At 46.3% G+C, this 22,688-nt stretch overlaps 1 protein-coding gene across 1 annotated transcript; it reads right to left on the bottom strand.

The window, feature by feature from the left end:
• Window positions 1–1,562: 1,562 nt before the first annotated feature.
• On the bottom strand, window positions 1,563–10,191 carry LOC137360544 (probable G-protein coupled receptor 139). The gene is made up of 2 exons (XM_068025948.1): window positions 10,125–10,191; window positions 1,563–2,473 (listed from the first exon to the last, which is right to left on the bottom strand). The coding sequence occupies exons 1-2, from the start codon at window positions 10,189–10,191 to the stop codon at window positions 1,563–1,565; spliced, it is 978 nt and encodes a 325-aa protein (XP_067882049.1).
• Window positions 10,192–22,688: the final 12,497 nt, after the last annotated feature.

Below are 22,688 nucleotides of genomic sequence, written 5' to 3'. Positions count from 1 at the left end.
AGTGGTGGAAACCTGGTTGAAGGGATTCAAACATGGAATTCCAGGAAAGATGGGTCCGGATGTGGGAGATGACAGTCCGTTCAAGGACTTTGGAGAGGAAAGAGATATTGGATACTGGGAAGTAATTTGCAAGGTTAGAGGGGTCAAGGATTTTTTTTGAAGGAGAGGGTTGATGGCAGTAGATTTAGGGGAAAGATGCACATCACATGAGGTGAGAGATCCGTTAACAATATCAGCCAACATGGGGACCAGGAAAGGTCTCGCTACTGTCCACCTGAGTAGCTGCCAAGCGGAGGGACTGGGGCTGTCCACTGCTGTGCAGAGCCTGGCCCCGCTCCCTCACCCTGGGTCCTGTATCTCCACCCACGCCCCTCAGCTGGGGCTGTCCACTGCTGTGCAGAGCCTGGCCCCGTTCCCTCACCCTGGGTCCTGTATCTCCACCCGCACCCCTCAGCTGGGGCTGTCCACTGCTGTGCAGAGCCTGGCCCCACTTCCTCACCCTGGTCCTGTATCTCCACCCGCGCCCCTCAGCTGGGGCTGTCCACTGCTGTGCAGAGCCTGGCCCCGCTCCCTCACCCTGGGTCCTGTATCTCCACCCGCACCCCTCAGCTGGGGCTGTCCACTGCTGTGCAGAGCCTGGCCCCGCTCCCTCACCCTGCGCCCCTCAGCTGGGGCTGTCCACTCTTGTGCAGAGCCGGGCCCCGCTCCCTGACCCTGGGTCCTGTATCTCCACCCGCACCCCTCAGCTGGGGCTGTCCACTCCTGTGCAGACCCTGGCCCCGCTCCCTCACCCTGGGTCCTGTATCTCCACCCGCACCCCTCAGCTGGGGCTGTCCACTCCTGTGCAGAGCCTGGCCCCGCTCCCTCACCCTGGGTCCTGTATCTCCACCCGCGCCCCTCAGCTGGGGCTGTCCACTGCTGTGCAGAGCCTGGCCCCGCTCCCTCACCCTGGGTCCTGTATCTCCACCCGCACCCCTCAGCTGGGGCTGTCCACTGCTGTGCAGAGCCTGGCCCCGCTCCCTCACCCTGGGTCCTGTATCTCCACCCGCACCCCTCAGCTGGGGCTGTCCACACGCAAATAACCTCCACACCAAAGTCTGGCACAGGGCGAGAGGGAGAGAGAGAACAATCACTGGGCGGGGGAATCAAAGGGGGACAAACTCAGTAAAGTGTCTCCAAAAACAAGTAAGAACACCCAATTCACACAAAGAACAATTTCCACCATCAGCAGCTTTTGTCAGGACGAGTTTATTTTTTATTGTGCAGATGGGAGGAGTGGATAATCGAACCTATGGAAGTGGGGAAAAGACTGTGGCTGCTGTTACCACTCCTGCCGTGCAGGGGACGCTCTGACTCTCTTCCTGCCCCCTTTTCATCTGGTCCTCCAAAGGCCATTGCTGGGTGCGCTGCACTTCTGCGTGTGTGACCATGCGAACCTCCCATTCCACCAGCACCCCCTCCAGTGTATTTCGGGTCATCCAGCTGTAGGTAACATCTTGCCAATTGGGGATAAATATTACATTGATGCTCTGGAAATACTGGGACCTGAATCTGGGCTGCCCTCAGTTGTTTTGTTTATTCATTAATTGAATAAATGATGTAACCGGATATTTCACTGCACTCTTGAGCTGTTCTCTGAACTTGGACTGAGTTGCCCCATAAATAAATGTGTTTGTGCAGCAACTTAAATTCATCAGCATCAATCCGACTCGCCGAAATATAAATTTAGAATTATTGTAATCACCGTTATCTGTTCCCGGAATGTTATGGTATATGAAGTCCATAACATACACCAACCACAGAAGTATAAAGCTGCCGGAAATGGTGACGAGTAAAATCACAGACTTCCTTCTGCTCTCCATCTCTGGGTCACTACGATTCTCTCCCTTGCTCTGACCCCTCAGTCCCTTACGTACTTGGCAGGCCACTAAAATGTGTCTGACTGTCAGTGCGTTGAGCAACAGAATTAAAGCGAATGGGAGCAATGGGGTTAAAACTTTGTCAAACCAGTCAAATCCCACCCATCCGGGCTCAGTGAAATAGCTTGACTTTGGATAACAGAGCCACGGTGCATTGTTGATTATCTCTCCAGGTTCGAGTGCAAAATACATGGGAACATTTTCTAAACAGAGCAGAATGCAGGTTGTTGCAAGAATCACAGTCGCTGTTTTCTCGGTGCAATATTTAGTTTTCAGCTTCTGGCAACAAATGGCCACAAATCGATCAAAGGAGAAAGTGACGGTGAACCAGACTGAACAGTCAGTGGCTGCACAGAGCAGGACGACATTAACACTACACACAGGGGTGATGTCCAGGAAAGAACCTGGGAAATAATAATAAATCGTCCGGTACAGTACAACCTCAGTGATAATGACCATTAGATCTGCTATTGCCATGGACACCAGGTAGCGAGTGGTACAGGTGGAGAGTCCGCACTTTCCCCGGGACAGGATCACAATCGCCAGTAAATTAACTGTAAGAGAGAGAAGAGAAAAGAAACTGGAAATTACTGATCAAACATTCTCCGTGTCTGACACAGAGAGTAGGGGATGGGTTTAAGCACCAAAACGGCTGGTTTGGGTGTGGGTTAAAGCTTAAAATTTAAAAATCTCAATGCCTCCAACTAGCCCACTTTTGGGATTAACTTTCTGGTCAGGGGATGTGCAGTCAGCTGCTGCCAGGAGGTGGGTTGGAAATTTAAATGTTTTAATTATACTGGAAATTTCTTATTTCATCAGTTTTACAGCTTTAACTATGGCTGGCTGTGTTTCTCCATAACACATCACATCCCAGACAAACACACCCGGAGTTGGTGATAGGAACTGTCTACCTCCCCCTCCAGAATCAGACCATCCTGGGATCAGACCCCCTGCCCCAGGATCAAACACCCCCTGGGATCGGACCCCTTAGAATTGGGCCCCCCTCCCTGGATTGGATGCCTTTGGGATTTGTCACTCCCCCAGGATCATACCCCCTACTCCCGCAAGGATCAGATGTGCCCCCCAGATGGGATCCATTTCCAGAATCAAACAACTCCCAGGATTGGATGTTCTCCCGGAATCAGAACTCCTCCCTGTACCCAGCTCCAGTTTCAGATGCTCCTGACATTGGGTCCCCCCATTGGGTCATGGATTTGACAATCCCCCTCCCCTTCCCTGAAGTCAGACCTCGCTCCAGTTGAGTAGAACACTCCCCGAGAGTGGGAGTCGACAATGCAACGATTGGCATTGTCGCCACTCTCTCCCACTCCCCCAACCCCCGATATCAGGCAGCACCCCACCATCCCATATCCCATCGTCTTGGTTCCAACCTGAGGCCTACTCTGAAGACCCCCTCATGCCTGGCTCAAAGCCAAGCCTGTCAATCAGGCTGTGGTCAGGGCACAGAACCTGTTCAGGATAATAGAAACTCCTCTCCCACTCCTATTAATAACCAGGCCTAAAGTAGTTGAGTAATAACAAAATACTGCAACTGCTGTAAATCTGTTAAAAATAGGAGTATGTTGCAACAGTCAGCAGTGTGGAATCGGAATTCCTCCCCCCCCCCCCCCAACTGGACATTAAAACTGGACTTTGTGGAGTATGAGGAAGGAACCCCAACCCCCAGGGACAACAGTACTGTGAATGAGAACCAAAACTCACCACAAATCACACAGAGACAGGCCGCATTCAATGGGTCAAATTCAAACATTCCAACAGAACTGATACTGTTAAAGGACTGGAATTTGGGACATTATCATAATAGTGACACAGGATAACTGCCATCATGTTAAGTGATTGGGGAGGCCATTGTTGCAACTAACCAGCCCCAGATCACAGCATTCACCCCTGTCAAGACAGGAGAGAAACCTTTTCATGTATATCAGCTCTGGAGCCTGGAATACCTCACCTTGGTGGAGTTCATTGTTCTTGGTCAGGGAAATAACATCAGCACTAAATGGATCTGTCTGGACCAGGCAGGTAACAGAGGAAAGAGATTAAAAGATGCTAATTGCTGACCATCCAGCAGGATGACCTCAGGAGATGTGTTCATGATATTTCAATAAGGATCATCATAGAAAGGACAAGATCGAAGGGCTTGGCGCTGCAGTTATGTGAAGAAGGACAGGGACTGGTCATCTCAGGTCCAGGCCTACAATCAAGATTGGTAATGACCAGCCGTGTGGGTGATTGTAAGTTTTTCAGTCAAATCTTGAAGGGGTTTGTACTGTGGGGGCTGCAGTCGAGAAGGAGGGTCAGGAACAGTCAACCTGGCTCGTGGACCTATAAAATTCTCACCGGAAGGCCCAGCCGCGTGGAGGATGTAAGTTATCAGCCAAATCCAAGGGGTATTTGGGGCTGAGAGTTTTAAAACAATTTCAAGTGTAGCAACCAAATCCTGGGAGGGTTTGGGTTTTGAATTGAGTGAACGTAGAGCAGAAACGTAGGGTTTTGCCAGTGGATTTTTTTCCCGAAAAGGTTTAAATTAGTTTAGAGGTCTTTGTAACAGGGTGTTAGGAAGGTTTTGTTTTGTTTAAATAAACAAATTTGTGGTTAAGCCAAACCCTGTCTCCTGTGCAATTTTGTTATTGAAATTCCCAAAGTCCAAGAACTGAAGTAAAGGGGTACGGGTACAACAGGTCAGGCAGCATCTGTGGTGCGAGAATCAGAGTTAACATTTCGGGTCAGTAACCTTTCATCAGAACGGGACGATATTACAGATTAACAGTTTTAAATCAATGATAGAGGCGATGAAAAGTGGGGGAGAGAGGGATGACAGAATTAGGTCTGTGATCAGGTGGAGAGCAAGAGTGATGGAGTGACGAACGGGATGATGATGTAAGGCAAATGGAGCAGTTAACGAAATGGAAGATAGGCCCAGCGGATGTGTAGATGGTTACAGCGAAATCATAGAGGAAGAGGGGAGAATGGAAAATCTGACAGAAAGGAGAAGATTCCAGTAGCCTGAAAAAGTAACAGAGAATGGTGGGTGGACCCCAGGGGTGTGGACCAGCCTGCCAACTGTGTACCAATAGGCGAACCCCACATCAAGCACAAGCCCACACCCCCACCTCTCCCTGTGGCTCTGGTGTAGCTATGCTCCAATAACAGCATCGGCCGCCGGAGAATGTGGGAGCAATGGGTACAATCTGATGCTTTTGCTCTCGGTATTGAATGCAACAGACAATAAAATGCCTAATCAAAAACTCTGGTGTTGTTCCTCATTGAGCTTCAGTGTAAAAGTTTGTAGAGGGTCGAAGATAGAGAGCTCAAACTGGGAGTGAGATATCGAAGCACAGTGGTGGCACAGTGGCGCAGTGGTTAGCACTGCAGCCTCACAGCTCCAGGGACCCGGGTTCGATTCTGGGTACTGCCTGTGTGGAGTTTGCAAGTTCTCCCTGTGTCTGCGTGGGGTTTTCTCCGGGTGCTCCGGTTTCCTGCCAAAAGACTTGCAGGTTAGTAGGTAAATTGTCCATTATAAATTGTCACTAGTATAGGTAGGTGGTAGGGAAATATAGGGACAGATGGGGATGTTTGGTAGGAATATGGGATTAGTGTAGGATTAGTATAAATGGGTGGTTGATGGTCGGCACAGACTCGGTGGGCCGAAGGGCCTGTTTCAGTGCTGTATCTCTAATCTAAAAAAGTGCTCTAGGAATGGGAGTAGATATTGGAGGTAATTGAGTGGACCACAGTTTCTCAATGAGCGGGGAGACTGAAACTGCTGTAAATCTGATCAAAATAGAGGGATGTTGCAACAGGCAGCATCTGTGGAGCAAAAATCAGTGTTATAATTTCCGACCAGTAGCCTTTCATCAGAACGGGACGATATTACATATGGTTTGTGGTAAACGTAGTTGGATCTGGCATAAACACTGGAGGATGATGCGTTAAATGTGAAGGCTGGAGGGGTGGACAGTGAGGACAAGGGAAACTTTGTCCTTGTCCTGGCAGGGAGGGGGAGGAGTGAAGGCAGTAAAGTGAGAAATGGGATGGACACGGTCAAGGGCCCTGCTAACCATAGTGGAGGGGAATCCTCGGTTAAAGAATAATGAAGGCATTTCAAAGCACTGCTGTGGAAGGTAGCATCATCAGAACAGATGGAACCAAGGTGGGAAAACTGGGAGAATGGAACAGCACCTTTCCAGGAAGAGAGGTGGGTAGAAGAATAATCAAGGGAGTTGTGGGATTGTAGTAGATATTGGTGGACAGTCAATCCCATGAACTGGAGGTAGAGAAGTCCAGCAAGAGAAGGGAAATGTCAGAGATGGACAATGCGAAGGCGAGGGAAGGACGGAAATTAGAAGCAAAGTTGATTAAATGTTCCAGTTCAAGGCAAAACAAGGAAATGACAAGAGCACAGTCATCAAAGTACTGGTAAAACTGTGTGAAGGAGGGGGCCTGAGCAGGATTGAAGCAAAGAATGGTTTGCATATCCTACACAAAGGCAACATAGCTAGGACCCGTACAACTCACATAGTGACTCCATGTGAGTGTGAAATATCCCCCGGTTTACAAACAAACTCCACACACCTACACTTTATAACAGGGTACCTGGGCATGGGTCAGGATCATGAACCAATGAGGGTTTTCATTCCCATGCCAGAGCCACTGAGCAAGAGAGGAGCTCCAGCAAAAATGGCGGGTGAATTAAACAAAACTAAGCAATTTCAAATGGGGTCCTCGGAATGAACCAGCAGAAGCTAGTGGAGGGAAACTGGACAGGAAACGGCCTCATGTTGTCTGTCACGCAAGATCCTATCCACTGTGAGTTTAGCAACAGCTTGGGTTTACTGGACTTTGGACAAGAGAGGGGAAAAATGCATGGCCAGAAATGTAAACCGACTTCCAGAGCAGAGCCCCGAGCTCAGAAGGAAAGGAGTCTCTGGTGTTGTGAGACAAGTAGGAGGAAAATGAAACCGTGGATGAGGATTCAAAGCCTGAAGCAGGTAGAGAGGTCTTTGAGAGGAGGAACTTAACTAACATATAATTGTGAATACATTTACCAAAATAACCTCCAAGATGTTTAATGTAGAAAGGGGAGGGATATTCGATAAAGTAATCAAAGAAACGGTAAATTCTCTGGTCCAGATGAATTGCGCCCACACGTACTAAAAAAGCTAGTGAAGAGATAACAGAGACACAATTGTCTGTTTCTTCATTATCATCAGAATAGCCAATAGTGTCAGAGGACTGACGGACAGCAAATGTGAGTCTTGTACCTACCACAGAAACCGCACAAGTCCAAAGAACTATACACTAGTTAGCATCATGGCAATGTAGGAAAGATAATGGAATTCATACTTAAAGATGTAACAGGAAAACATCTAGAACCACATAATATAATTGAGTAATTAGCACATTTTTAAAATTATTATTCATGATATGTGGGCATCGCTGGCCAGGCCAGCATTTATTGCCCATCTCTAATTGCCCTTGAGAAGGTGGTGGTGAGTTGCCTTCTTGAACCACTGCAGTCCATGTGAGGTAGGGACACCCACAGTGCTGTTAGGAAGGGAGTTCCAGGATTTTGACCCAGTGACCGTGAAGGAACGGTGAAATAGTTGCAAGTCAGGATGGTGTGTGACTTGGAGGAGAACTTGCAGGTGGTGGTGTTCCCATGTATTTGCTGCCTTTGTCCTTCTAGGTGGTAGAGGTCGCGTGTTCGGAAGGTGCTGTCGAAGGAGCCTTGGTGCGTTGCTGCAGTGCATCTTGTAGATGGTACACACTTCTGCCACTGTGCATCGGTGGTGGAGGGAGTGAATGTTTGTGGATGGTGTGCCAATCAAGCAGGCTGCTTTGTCCTGGATGGTGTCGAGCTTCTTGAGTGTTGTTGGAGCTGCACCCATCCAGGCAAGTGGAGAGTATTCCATCACACTCCTGACTTGTGCCTTGTAGATGGTGGACAGGCTTTGGGGAGACAGGAGGTGATTCCTAGCCTCTGACCTGCTCTTGTAGCCACGGTATTTATATGGCTACTCCAGTTCAGTTTTTGGTCAATGGTAGCCCCGATGATGTTGATAGCATTCCAAAAGGAAGGTCATACTTGACCAACCTATTGAAATCTTTGAATAAGTATATCAGAAAGAGTAGATAAGTGCAATATAGTATATGTAATATACTTCAATTATCTAAAGGTTTTCAATAATGGACTGGACAGGAGACTCATGACTAATCTCAGAACAAGTGCAGTTAGGGGCATGCAGCACCATGGACAGCAAGTTGGCTGCAGAAACAGAAAACAGGAAGTAGGGGTTAAAGGTCTTTACTCAGATTGGTGGAAGGTGTTTCACGTGGAGCAGTGATGGAAATATATTTGTTCACCATTTACATAAATCGCATGGACACAGGAAACTAAAGCACAATTTCAAAATTTGCAGACCAATCCAAACAGAGATTCGAGTTAATACAGAGGAAGAATGCAACAATATATCATTACAAATAAAAAAAATGCACCATCAAAATAGCAAATTAATTTCAATATAACTAAGGGTGAGGTGCTGAATATTAGTTGGAAGAACAAGCTTCCCAAATACTCCCTGGAGAAGAAGCGTCTGAACGGGGTCGAAGGGAAAAGGGTTCAGGGGTGGCGATTTACAAATCGTTTGAAGTAGCAACAAAGGTTAACAGGGCCATAAAAATGCAAATATATCACTGGAGTTCATTTCTAGCAGGACGAAATTGAAAAATCAAAGAGCTAAATAGAACATGTGTTTTATAACACTTAGCGTGCTGTTTTATTTATTTATTTAGAGATACAGCACTAAAACAGGCCCTTCGGCCCACCGAATCTGTGCCAACCAACGACCACCCATTTATACTAACCCTACAGTAATCCTATATTCCCTATCACCTACCTACACTAGGGGAAATTTATAATGGCCAATTTACCTATCACCTGCAAGTCTTTGGTTGTGGGAGGAAACCGGAGCACCCGGCGAAAACCCACGCAGACACAGGGAGAACTTGCAAACTCCACACAGGCAGTACCTGGAATTGAACCCGGGTCCCTGGAGCTGTGAGGCTGCGGTGCTAACCACTGCGCCACTGTGCCGCCCTGTGTACAGTTCTCGTCTCCATATTACAAAAAGGGTATAGATACACTAGAGAAAGTGTAACTATTTTAACCAAGGTGGTACCAGAACTGAGAGAAGTGCTCTATTTGTTCCATTATCAACAGTTTATAATGTGATTATTTACTGCCCTTTATCTGATCGCTGTGTTATGAAAACTGGATATATCTGTTCCTCGGTTATAGATGCCCCTCCTCACAGGGACACACCTCATTCAGCCAAGGGCAGAACTTGGTACAGGTTACATGGGTAAAGGTCCTGAATCACTGATGACAACTGATCCATCAAAACTGAATCACTTACAGAAGTGGATGATTCAGTAATCATAGCTCAATATTCATCCTGTGAATAGCAAGATAATAAAAATTAGCACTCATGACCGACAACATTTCTGGACCGTCTTGGGGAAAGGTGATTAATCAGCACTAAAATAACGAAAGTGTTTACAGTAACTATACTCAGGGTAATAATAAGTCAGTGTACAGGGGATTTGAATGCTGTCGAGGTGATCATTCTTTTTAAACATTTGTAAATGGTAAATATCCATTTCACTTGGAGCAGTTCAATAGGATACAGCAATATCAATGCATTTCACTTCATATACTTATAACCAAACATCTGCCACCAACAAGAAAAATCTTCCCGTTTGCCAGATATGACATCTGTTAAACAGAGAGGGAGCTCCATGGAGTGGAGATACCAGTCATGTAAGACAGCAATTTCAAAATAGAACCAGCTTATTCATCGAATCATTCCAGTTAGTGACCCAGATTCAGTCCAATTCGACAGTTAAAGATACTCCCATTACAAATGTCCACGACAGTTGCCAGCACTAAGTGCGGGGACAAGATTCTACATGATTGCTCTAAATTTGGTAGTTTAACTTGGCCATGTGACTTAAACAGAAAGTTGTAACAGCAATGGAGTTTCTGATTTGCTATTCATAGAAATTATGTCACTCATCGGGTGTCTGTATAATGGTGACCAGCGTGCAACCTCATCAACAACAGACTAATTCCAGAGACCAGTTCACATACAGATTTACACAACTTCAAACGGTATAGTCACTTACCAGGAACGCCGATGATGGCAAGGATCGGATAATATATTTTCTCAGTAATGTCAAATGGTCGATGCATTCTCTGTGTGAAGTGATCTACCCCTTTGTACTGCAAACAATCCCGCTGTATTAAACTCTGCTATGATGTATTCCCACTGCATTTAATTTATATCCTGTGGGATCGCCGTGGGAATATTGAGGTTGCAACATTATTCAACATTTATTTCAACAAAAATGAACAAACAGATTACGACAGTAAGTTTATTCCCTCATGATAGAATATATTTAGTAACGAGACTGAATTGGATATTCAAAGGGGAGACTCAAGTGGTTCAGAGTAAACATGTTCCCACAAAGAAAAAAGGATGGAAGGGTTAAATCTAGAGCCCCCTGGATGTCAAGGAGCCTTTCTTTTGGGCCTCCTTATCTCGAGAGACAATGGATACGCGCCTGGAGGTGGTCAGTGGTTTGTGAAGCAGCGCCTGGAGTGGCTATAAAGGCCAATTCTGGAGTAACAGGCTCTTCCACAGGTGCTGCAGAGAAATTTGTTTGTTGGGGCTGTTGCACAGTTGGCACACAAGGAGCCTACAGGGTAAGATAAGGCAGAAAAGGAAAGCTTATGTCCGACACCAAGAACTCGATACGACAGAAAGCCGAGTGGAGTATGGAAAGTGGAGCAGTGAAATCAAAAAGGAAATTAGGAAAACAAAGAGTGGGCATGAAAGAATATTGGCAACCAAATCAAGGTGAACCCAAAGATGTTTTATCATTACATTAAGAGTAAGATGATAACTAAGGAGAGAGTAGGGCCCATAAAAGACCAAAAAGGTAACCTACGTGTAGGAGTGGAAGATATTGGTATGGTTCTTAATGAATACTTTGCGTCTGTCTTCACAAAAGTGGGGAATGAAGCAGTTATTGCAGTTAAGGAGGAGGAGTGTGACATATTGGGTGTGATAAACATAGGGAAAGAGGAAATATTAATCGGTTTAACATTCTTGAAAGTGGATAAATCACCAGGGCTGGATGAAATGCACCCCAAGCTCTGAAAAGAAGCGAGGGAGGAAATAGCAGAGGGTAACCAGGGAAAGGGTTGGCCCACTCAGGGACAGAGAAGGGAATCTATGTGTGGAGCCAGAGGAAATGGGCGAGGTGCTAAATGAGTACTTTGCATCAGTGTTCACCAAGGAGAAGGACTTGGTGGATGATGAGCCCAGGGAAGGGAGTGTAGATAGTCTCAGTCATCTCATTATCAAAAAGGAGGAGGTGTTGGGTGTCTTGCAAAGCATTAAGGTTGATAAGTCCCCAGGGCCCGATGGGATCTACCCCAGAATACTGAATGAGGCAAGGGAAGAAATTGCTGGGGCCTTGACAGAAATCTTTGCATCCTCATTGGCTACAGGTGAGGTCCCAGAGGACTGGAGAATAGCAAATGTTGTTCCTTTGTTTAAGAAGTGTAGCAAGGATAATCCAGGGAATTATAGGCCGGTGAGCCTTACGTCAGTGGTAGGGAAATTATTAGAGAGGATTCTTCGGGACAGGATTTACTCCTATTTGGAAACAAATGGACTTATTAGCGAGAGGCAGCATGGTTTTGTGAAGGGGAGGTCGTGTCTCACTAATTTGATTGAGTTTTTTGAGGAAGTGACAAAGATGATTGATGAAGGAAGGGCAGTGGATGTTGTCTATATGGACTTCAGTAAAGCCTTTGACAAGGTCCCTCATGGCAGACTGATACAAAAGGTGAAGTCACACGGGATCAGAGGGGAGCTGGCAAGATGGATACAGAACTGGCTTGGTCATAGAAGACAGACGGTAGCAGTGGAAGGGTGCTTTTCTGAATGGAGGGATGTGACTAGTGGTGTTCCACAGCGATCAGTGCTGGCACCTTTGCTGTTTGTAGTATATATAAATGATTTGGAGGAAAATGTAGCTGGTCTGATTAGTAAGTTTGCAGACGACACAAAGGTTGGTGGAGTTGCGGATAATGATGAGGATTGTCAGAGGATACAGCAGGATATAGATCGGTTGGAGACTTGGGTGGAGAAATGGCAGATGGCGTTTAATGCATTTTGGAAGGTCTAATGCAGGTGGGAAGTATACAGTAAATGGCAGAACCCTGAGGAGTATTGACAGGCAGAGCGATCTGGGCGTACAGGTTCACAGGTCACTAAAAGTGGCAATGCAGGTGGATAAGGTAGTCAAGAAGGCATACAGCATGCTTGCCTTCATCGGTCGGGGCATAGAGTATAAAAATTGGCAAGTCATGCTGCAGCTGTACAGAACTTTAGTTAGGCCACACTTAGAATATTGCGTGCAATTCTGGTCGCCACACTACCAGAGGACGTGGAGGCATTGGAGAGGGTACAGAAGAGGTTTACCAGGATGTTGCCTGGTCTGGAGGGCATTAGCTATGAGGAGAGGTTGGATAAACTCGGATTGTTTTCACTGGAACGACGGAGGTGGAGGGGCGACATGATAGAGGTTTACAAAGTTATAAGCGGTATGGACAGAGTGGATAGTCAGAAGCTTTTTCCCAGGGTGGAAGAGTCAGTTACTAGGGGACATAGGTTTAAGGTGAGAGGGGCAAGGTTTAGAGGGGATGTGCGAGGCAAGTTCTTTACACAGAGGGTGGTGAGTGCCTGGAACTTGTTGCCGGGGGAGATGGTGGAAGCAGGTACCATAGAGACGTTTAAGAGGCATCTTGACAAATACATGAATAGGATGGGAATAGAGGGATACGGACCCCGGAAGTGAAGGTTTTAGTTTAGGCAGACATCAAGATCGGCGCAGGCTTGGAGGGCCGAATGGCCTGTTCCTGTGCTGTACTATTCTTTGTTCTTTGTCTGACTATCATTTTTAGTCCTCACCGGATACAGGTGTGGTGCCGAAGGATTAGAGGACTGCTAACATTGTACCTTAGTTCAAAAAGACCGAATAATTACAGGCCAGTCAGTCTAACCTCAGTAGGAGGCAAATTATTGGAATAAATTCTGAGAGAAAGGATGAACTGTCAGGTAGAAGGTCAAAGATTAATCAAAGATAGTCAGCATGGATTAGTGAAGGGAAAATTGTGTCTGACCAACTCGATTTAATTTTTTTGAAGTAACAAGCAAGATTGATAAGTGTAGTGCAGTTGATGTAGTCTACATGGATATTAGAAAGCATTTGACAAGATCCCACATGGCAGACTGGTTAAAAATAAAACATGACTTCCAGGGAAATAGAGTCATAGAGTTATACAGCAGAGACAGTCCCTTCGGCCCATCATGTCTGTGCCGGCCATCAAGCACCTATCTATTCTAATCCCATTTTCCAGCACTTGGCCCGTAGCCTTGTATGCTATGGCATTTCAAGTGCTCATCTAAGTACTTCTTAAATGTTGTGAGAGTTCCTGCCTCTGCCATCTCTTCAGGCTGTGTGTTCCAGATTCCAACCACCCTCTGGGTGAAATTTTTCTCCTCAAATCCCCTCTAAACCTCTTGCCCCTTACCTTAAATCGATGCCTCCTGGTTATTGACACCTCTGCTAAGGGAAAAAGTTTCTTCTCATCTACCCTATTTATGCCTCTCATAATTTTGTATACCTCAATCAGGCCCCCCTCAGTCTTCTCTGCTCTAAGGAAAACAATCCTAGCCTATCCAGTCTCTCTTCATAGCTGAAATTCTCCAGCCCAGGCAGCATCCTGGTGAATCTCCTCTGCACCCTCTCCAGTGCAATCACATCTTTGCTATCGTGTGGAGACCAGAATTGTACACAGTACTCCAGCTGTGGCCTAACTTGTGTTTTATACAGCTCCATCATAACCTCCCTGCTCTTATATTCTATGCCTCGGCTAATAAAGGCAAGTATCCCATATGCCTTCCTAACCATCTTATCTACCTGTGCAAAATATACGATTCTGATTGTGGTGGGAGAAACGCACTGTTACTTCAATCCCGTCCCTCCACAGATCAGTTTAAACGTTCCATATTAAAGAAAGACCCAGCCAAGTTGTCCCATCTAATAACCCCTGTATGAGGGTGTCTTTAAATCAACAAATTAACTGTTTAATTAGAAAAACTAAATTCTTACACACTATGAAGATTAAAACAACATTTAAAATAGAAAAAAATAGAGTTCTTGCAAATTTACAGTCCAATGTTGCTTAAAGTCCTCACAGCCGTCCGATGGGGGAAGAAAGGTTCTTCAACAGTCGAACAGTCCGTCATTTAATTCCAGCAGTAAGTGATGCTTTCCTTCCTTCAGCGAATTTCAACAATTAACAACTTGTAAACACTTTTGAATTAATCAATCTGGCTTTAGAATTTTTGAGGGATATCAGATTGATTGTCACAGTCTAACTTCCCTTCCTTCAGTTTAATTGTTTTTTTTTCCACGCATTTACAGATATACACATTATTAAAAAAAATGTTTAGACTACAGCAACAAGTTCCATCAGAACATTTAGGCTTTGAATTTTCAAAAGGTTGTTCCAGTTAACCCATTTCAAATTTACAAGCACAGTCTTCCAATTGTTTTGTGTTTTCCCTCCAAGTGTCCCTATTGTCCATCACGTCATCCAGGTGGAGCTGCACAGCTAAGGGCACTGACCACTACCGGGTTTTCTAATATCTGAGAATTTTTTCGAGTACCCCTTAACCTATGTGTCATCACTTGACACTGAAAAACCCTTTCTGATGTAACAGAAGCTGAGTTTTTTGTTACCCTGGGATGGGATGGGAACCAGAGCTACGGATCAGTGGATGGAGTAGCTGTTGAACTGGCAGATACAGAGTGCAGAAGTGTCAGGAATAAGGAATTTGACAGGTTTCCTCCAACACATTTGCCTCTTTAAGAGACATTGTGTTGCCCAGCCTGTCCTTACAGTCCTTTAAATGGGAATTTGGGTAGGAGTCTGCCTTCTTTACCACAGTGACTTTTCTAGAATCTATGCAAGTTTGAATTGACCCACCAGGTGAAGACATCAAGGGGATGATAGAGAGCAGTTATAGGGAAGTAGTGACACCTACGTTACAGGATAAAGGTAGCTGGGTGACCGTCAGGGGAGGGAAAGGGAATAGATGCACAGTGCAGGGATCCCCTGTGGCCGTTCCCCTCAATAATAAGTATACCATTTTGGATACGGTTGGGAAGGGGAACAACCTACCAGGGGAAAGCCACAGCGGCCAGGTCTCTGGCACTGAGCCTGGCTCTGTGGCTCAGAAGAGAAGGGGGGGAGAATCGGAGAGCGATAGTGATAGGAGATTCAATGGTTAGAGGAACAGACAGGAGATTCTGTGTTTGGGAATGACACTCCCGGATGGTACGTTGCCTCCCGGGTGCCAGGGTCAGGCATGTCTCGGATCGAGTCTACAGGATTCTTAAGGGGGAGGGGGAGCAGCCAGAGGTCGTGGTACACATCGGTACCAATGACATAGCTAGGAAAAGGGATAAGGACCTGAAAAGCGAATACAGGGAGTTAGGTTGGAAGCTAAAAGGCAGGACGAGCAGAGTTGTAATCTCAGGATTGATACCGGTGCCACGTGCTAGTGAGGCTAGAAACGGGGAGCGAGTGCAGCTGAACACGTGGCTACAGAACTGGTGTAGGAGGGAGGGCTTCAGATATGTGGATCATTGGGATACCTTCTGGGGAAGGTGGGACCTGTACAAGAAGGACGGGTTGCATCTGAACTGGAGGGGCACCAATATCCTGGGCGGGAGGTTTGCTAGAGCTCTTTGGGAGGGTTTAAACTAGTTTGGCAGTGGGATGGGAACCGGAGCTACGGATCAGTGGATGGGGTAGCTGTTGAACTGGCAGATACAGAGTGCAGAGAGTCTGTGAGGAAGGTTAGACAGTTGACAGGGCAAAGTTGCAGCCAGTATGATGGGTTGAAGTGTGTCTATTTTAACGCAAGAAGTGTCAGGAATAAGGGTGATGAACTTAGAGCATGGATCAGTATTTGGAGCTACAATGTTGTGGCCATTACGGAGACTTGGATATCACAGGGGCAGGAATGGATGTTCCGGGGTTTCGATGTTTCAAAAGGAATAGGGAGGGAGGTAAAAGAGGTGGGGGAGTGGCATTGCTAATCAGGGATAGTATCACAGCTGCAGAAAGGGAGGTCGTCGAGGAGGGTTTGTCTACTGAGTCATTATGGGAGGAAGTCAGAAACAGGAAAGGAGCAATCACTTTATTGGGAATTTTCTATAGACCCCCAATAGCAACTGAGACACGGAGGAACAGATTGGGAGGCAGATTTTGGAAAGGTGCAGAAGTAACAGGGTTGTTGTCATGGGTGACTTCAACTTCCCTAATATTGATTGGAACCTCCTTAGTGCAAATAGTTTGGATGAAGCAGTTTTTGTCAGGTGTGTCCAGGAAGGTTTCCTGACTCAATATGTAGTTAGGCTGACTAGAGGGGAGGCTATGTTGGACTTGGTGCTTGGCAACGAACCAGGCCAGGTGGCAGATCTCTCAGTGGGAGAGCATTTCGGTGATAGTGATCACAACTCTCTGACCTTCACTATAGTCATGGAGAGGGACAGGAGCAGACGGGATGGTAAAATATTTAATTGGGGGATGGGGAATTACAATGCCATTAGGCAGGATCTGGGGAGCATAAATTGGGAACAGATGTTCTCAGGGAATTGCATGACAGAAATGTGGAGGTTGTTTAGGGAGCACTTGCTGCGACTGCTGGATAGGTTTGTCCCGATGAGGCAAAGAAGGGATGGTAGGGTGAAGGAACCTTGGATGACAAGAGATGTGGAACAGCTAGTCAAGAGGAAGAAGGAAGCTTACTTAAGGTTGAGGAAGCAAGGATCAGACAGGGCTCTAGAGGGTTACAAGGTAGCCAGGAAGGAACTGAAGAATGGACTTGGGAGAGCTAGAAGGGGACATGAAAAAGTCTTGGTGGGTAGGATTAAGGAAAATCCCAAGGCATTCTACACTGATGTGAGGAACAAGAGGATGGCCAGAGTGATGGTAGGGCCGATCAGGGATAGTGGAGGGAACTTGTGCCTGAAGTCGGAGGAGGTAGGGGAGGTCCTGAATGAATACTTTGCTTCAGTATTCACTAGTGAGAGGGACCTGGTCGTTTGTGAGGACAGCGTGAAACAGGCTGATACTCTCAAGCAGGTTGATGTTAAGAGGGAGATGTGCTGGAAATTTTGAATGATATGAGGACAGATAAGTCCCCGGGGCCAGACGGGATATACCCAAGGATATTACGGGAAGTGAGGGAAGAGATTGCCGCGCCTTTGGCGATGATCTTTGCGTCCTCACTGTCCACTGGAGTAGTACCAGATGATTGGAGGGTGGCAAATGTTATTCCCTTGTTCAAGAAAGGGAATAGGGGTAACCCTGGGAATTATAGACCAGTCAGTCTTGCGTTGGTAGTGGGCAAATTATTGGATAGGATTCTGAGAGACAGGATTTATGATTATTTGGAAATGCATGGTTTGATTAGAGACAGTCAGCATGGTTTTGTGAGGGGCAGGTCATGCCTCACAAGCCTTATTGAATTCTTTGAAGATGTGACAAAACGCATTGATGAAGGAAGAGCAGTGGATGTGGTGTATATGGATTTTAGCAAGACGTTTGATAAGGTTCCCCATGGTAGGCTCATTCAGAAAGTAAGGAGGCATGGGATGCAGGGAAAGCTGGCTGTCTGGATACAAAATTGGCTGGCCCATAGAAGACAGAGGGTGGTAGTAGATGGAAAGTATTCAGCATGGAGCTCGGTGACCAGTGGTGTTCCACAAGGATCTGTTCTGGGACCTCTGCTCTTTGTGATTTTTATAAATGACTTGGATGAGGAAGTGGAAGGCTGGGTTAGCAAGTTTGCCGATGACACGAAGATTGCTGGAGTTGTGGATAGTGTGGAAAGCTGTTGTAGATTGCAACGGGACATTGACAGGATGCAGAGCTGGGCTGAGAAGTGGCAGATGGAGTTCAACCTGGAAAAGTGTGAAGTGATTCATTTTGGAAGGTTGAATTTGAATGCAGAATACAGGCTTAAAGACAGGATTCTTGGTAGTGTGGAGGAACAGAGGGATCTTGGGGTCCATGTCCATAGATCGCTCAAAGTTGCCACCCAAGTTGATAGGGTTGTTAAGAAGGCGTATGGTGTGTTGGCTTTCATTAACAGGGGGTTTGAGTTGAAGAGCCACGAGGTTATGCTGCAGCTCTATAAAACCCTGGTTAGACCACACTTGGAATATTGTGTTCAGTTCTCTTCGCCTCATTATAGGAAGGATGTGGAAGCTTTAGAGAGGGTGCAGAGGAGATTTACCAGGATGCTGCCTTGACTGGAGGGCATGTCTTATGAAGAAAGGCTGAGGGAGCTAGAGCTTTTCTCATTGGAGCGAAGAAGGATGAGAGGTGACTTGATAGAGGGGTACAAGATGATGCGAGGCATAGATAGAGTGGATAGCCAGAGACTTTTTCCCAGGGTGGAAAGGGCTATCACCAGGGGGCATAATTTTAAGGTGACTGGAGGAAGATTTCAGGGAGATGTCAGAGGTAGGTTCTTTCCACAGAGAGTGATGGGTGCGTGGAATGCACTGCCAGCGATGGTGGTAGAAGCAGATACATTAGGGACATTTAAGCGACTCTTGGATAGGTACATGGATGATAGTAGAATGAAGGGTAGGTAGTTAGTTTGATCTTAGAGTAGGTTAAAGGTTCGGCACAACATCGTGGGCCGAAGGGCCTGTACTGTGCTGTACTGTTCTATGTTCATCTGTGAATTCCAGCTGTCCTGACTAGGTTCAACTAAACTTCCCTTCAGCATGCATTATACCTCTGCTTCCACTTGGGCCTGTCTGTCTGGACCTAAGCAACAAGGATGTTGTTTTAAAGGAATGGTTTCCCCCTATATCCACATCATGTGTGGCTAAGGTTGTACATCCTGGCTTATCCCTACAAACTATTTGAAACGTTGTGAAAACCCTGGTTAGGACTTCAGGTTGTTTTGCCTCTAAGTGTAAAAGTCTATTAATTAATTTTCCTCGCCATTTTGCATTTGCTAATCTGATAGTTAGAGATTCAATCTGAGAAGTTCCTAGGCCTGCTTCTGCCTCATCCTCACTATCCTTTTCCTTCTCCACAGTCCCGATTACCTGACATACCTGCACTGGCTTATCCTCCTCCCTGCGGTAATGTGGTTTCTCAACCACTGATATGGAAACTAGAGGTTCTCGTTTTATGGTAGGTTGTGATTTTCCCACCATTTGACAGGTGTGGCAGGCCCTACAAAATTGTCCCACTTCCTTTGCAAGACCTGGCCAGCAGTAATGTTGGCTTATGTGTGATTTGGCCTTCCGAATTCCCCTATGTCCTGTGAAAGGAATGTCGTGTGCTCACCTTAATAGTCCCTGTCGATATTTAGGTGGTACCACTATCTGTTCAACAACTGTTCAGTCTTCATCGGCAGGCCTATGAGGTGGCCTCAATTTCCTCCTCAAAACTCCGTTTGTCATATAATACCCTTCCAGAACTCCTTTCACCTCAGCTTCTGACAGAGCCGTCTGTGCTATTCGGTATATCTCTGGATCAGCTTGCTGTGCTGCAATGATAGATGATCTATTAAACAGCGCATTTGGACTATCTAAATCCCCAAATGAAGTTTTAGATGTCTGGCTATCTATTTGTGATGCCCCTTTTACCTCCGATAATGGATCCTGTTTAGCCACTGCTCGGGCAACTACACACACAGAAAATATTCCCGGAACTTGCTCCTGTAATTGCTCCATTTCCATAATTTCACTTGGATCACCTGTAACCATCGGGGAAACTGATATTTTTGATCCAGCAGAATCATTTCCTCAGAGTAGATCAATTCCCTTTACTGGTAAACTGTGGACAACACCTACAGTTACTATCCCAGATATTAAGTCACTTTCTAGGCATACTTTATACAAAGGTACAGGTATATACTCCCCGCCAATTCCATTAACCAAAACATTAGCATTCAAGGCACTATCTGGTTGAAACCTCATATCTTTCGCCAGTAAGATTGTTTGGGTTGCTCCTGTGTCCCTGAGTATAATGATAGTTTTTCCTGCCTCACTTACAGGATATGGATTTACTCCTTTGACAAAAAATCATTATAACTCTCAGGTATTTTATTCTTAACTTCTACACTCCTTTTAGTTTTAGTATCTGGTTTCATATTCATTCTTTCTTTTGGGCCTCCTTATCTCGAGAGACAATGGATACGCGCCTGGAGGTGGTCAGTGGTTTGTGAAGCAGCGCCTGGAGTGGCTATAAAGGCCAATTCTGGAGTGACAGGCTCTTCCACAGGTGCTGCAGAGAAATTTGTTTGTTGGGGCTGTTGCACAGTTGGCTCTCCCCTTGCGCCTCTGTCTTTTTTCCTGCCAACTACTAAGTCTCTTCGACTCGCCACAATTTAGCCCTGTCTTTATGGCTGCCCGCCAGCTCTGGCGAATGCTGGCAACTGACTCCCACGACTTGTGATCAATGTCACACGATTTCATGTCGCGTTTGCAGACGTCTTTATAATGGAGACATGGACGGCCGGTGGGTCTGATACCAGTGGCGAGCTCGCTGTACAATGTGTCTTTGGGGATCCTGCCATCTTCCATGCGGCTCACATGGCCAAGCCATCTCAAGCGCCGCTGACTCAGTAGTGTGTATAAGCTGGGGATGTTGGCCGCTTCAAGGACTTCTGTGTTGGAGATATAGTCCTGCCACCTGATGCCAAGTATTCTCCGAAGGCAGCGAAGATGGAATGAATTGAGACGTCGCTCTTGGCTGGCATACGTTGTCCAGGCCTCGCTGCCGTAGAGCAAGGTACTGAGGACACAGGCCTGATACACTCGGACTTTTGTGTTCCGTGTCAGTGCGCCATTTTCCCACACTCTCTTGGCCAGTCTGAACATAGCAGTGGAAGCCTTACCCATGCGCTTGTTGATTTCTGCATCTAGAGACAGGTTACTGGTGATAGTTGAGCCTAGGTAGGTGATCTCTTGAACCACTTCCAGAGCGTGGTCGCCAATATTGATGGATGGAGCATTTCTGACATCCTGCCCCATGATGTTCGTTTTCTTGAGGCTGATGGTTAGGCCAAATTCATTGCAGGCAGACGCAAACCTGTCGATGAGACTCTGCAGGCATTCTTCAGTGTGAGATGTTAAAGCAGCATCGTCAGCAAAGAGGAGTTCTCTGATGAGGACTTTCCGTACTTTGGACTTCGCTCTTAGACGGGCAAGGTTGAACAACCTGCCCCCTGATCTTGTGTGGAGGAAAATTCCTTCTTCAGAGGATTTGAACGCATGTGAAAGCAGCAGGGAGAAGAAAATCCCAAAAAGTGTGGGTGCGAGAACACAGCCCTGTTTCACACCACTCAGGATAGGAAAGGGCTCTGATGAGGAGCCACCATGTTGAATTGTGCCTTTCATATTGTCATGGAATGAGGTGATGATACTTAGTAGCTTTGGTGGACATCCGATCTTTTCTAGTAGTCTGAAGAGACCACGTCTGCTGACGAGGTCAAAGGCTTTGGTGAGATCAATGAAAGCAATGTAGAGGGGCATCTGTTGTTCACGGCATTTCTCCTGTATCTGACGAAGGGAGAACAGCATGTCAATAGTCGATCTCTCTGCACGAAAGCCACACTGTGCCTCAGGGTAGACGCGCTCGGCCAGCTTCTGGAGCCTGTTCAGAGCGACTCGAGCAAAGACTTTCCCCACTATGCTGAGCAGGGAGATTCCACGGTAGTTGTTGCAGTCACCGCGGTCACCTTTGTTTTTATAGAGGGTGATGATGTTGGCATCGCGCATGTCCTGGGGTACTGCTCCCTCGTCCCAGCACAGGCATAGCAGTTCATGTAGTGCTGAGAGTATAGCAGGCTTGGCACTCTTGATTATTTCAGGGGTAATGCTGTCCTTTCCAGGGGCTTTTCCGCTGGCTAGGGAATCAAAAAGGGAATCTCCTTTTAGTTTTAGTATCTGGTTTCATATTCATAGCTGTCGTTAAAGCTATAGCCTGGTCTGCTATACTCTCAGTCAGAGTCTTTTCTTCTGCACTAACTTTATGTACCCCAACAACGCCATGGGTTTACCTCACAATTTCCAGCACTCTGAACGAAGATGACCCATTTTGTTGCAATGATAACACTTTGGCTTGCAAACCTCACTTCTACCCTCAGCACCTTCCTTTCTGACCTAAGGAGGTGATCCTGGGGCATTTCCAGCTGTTCCTTCTTGTTCCCAGCTACTTGTCTTCCTTTCACTCTCCCACTTTCTATCCTTCTCGAGTTTATGGGGGTGACAGACAAAATAGGTTGGCTTATTCACAAGCTCAAAATCATCAGCAATCTCTGCTGCTTGCCTAGCTTTCAAAACTTTCAGGTTATCTTTATGAGTTCTCCCTACTGTAGGAATGGCATTTTTGAACTCTTCTAAGAGAATTAGTTCGAGAAGGTTCTCATATGTGTTTGCTATCTTTAATACCCATATCCAACGGACAAAAGTCATTTGCTTCACCCTCTCAAATTCTAAATATGTTTACCCAGTCAATCTCCGTAAGTTCCTAAACTTCTGACGGTAAGCTTCAGGGACTAACTCACA

The sequence above is a fragment of the Heterodontus francisci genome, unplaced genomic scaffold, assembly GCF_036365525.1.
Source record: "Heterodontus francisci isolate sHetFra1 unplaced genomic scaffold, sHetFra1.hap1 HAP1_SCAFFOLD_209, whole genome shotgun sequence".
Classification (NCBI taxonomy): domain Eukaryota; kingdom Metazoa; phylum Chordata; class Chondrichthyes; order Heterodontiformes; family Heterodontidae; genus Heterodontus; species Heterodontus francisci.
Note: the sequence above shows the minus strand (reverse complement) of the source record. Positions and strands in the feature narration are given on the sequence as shown.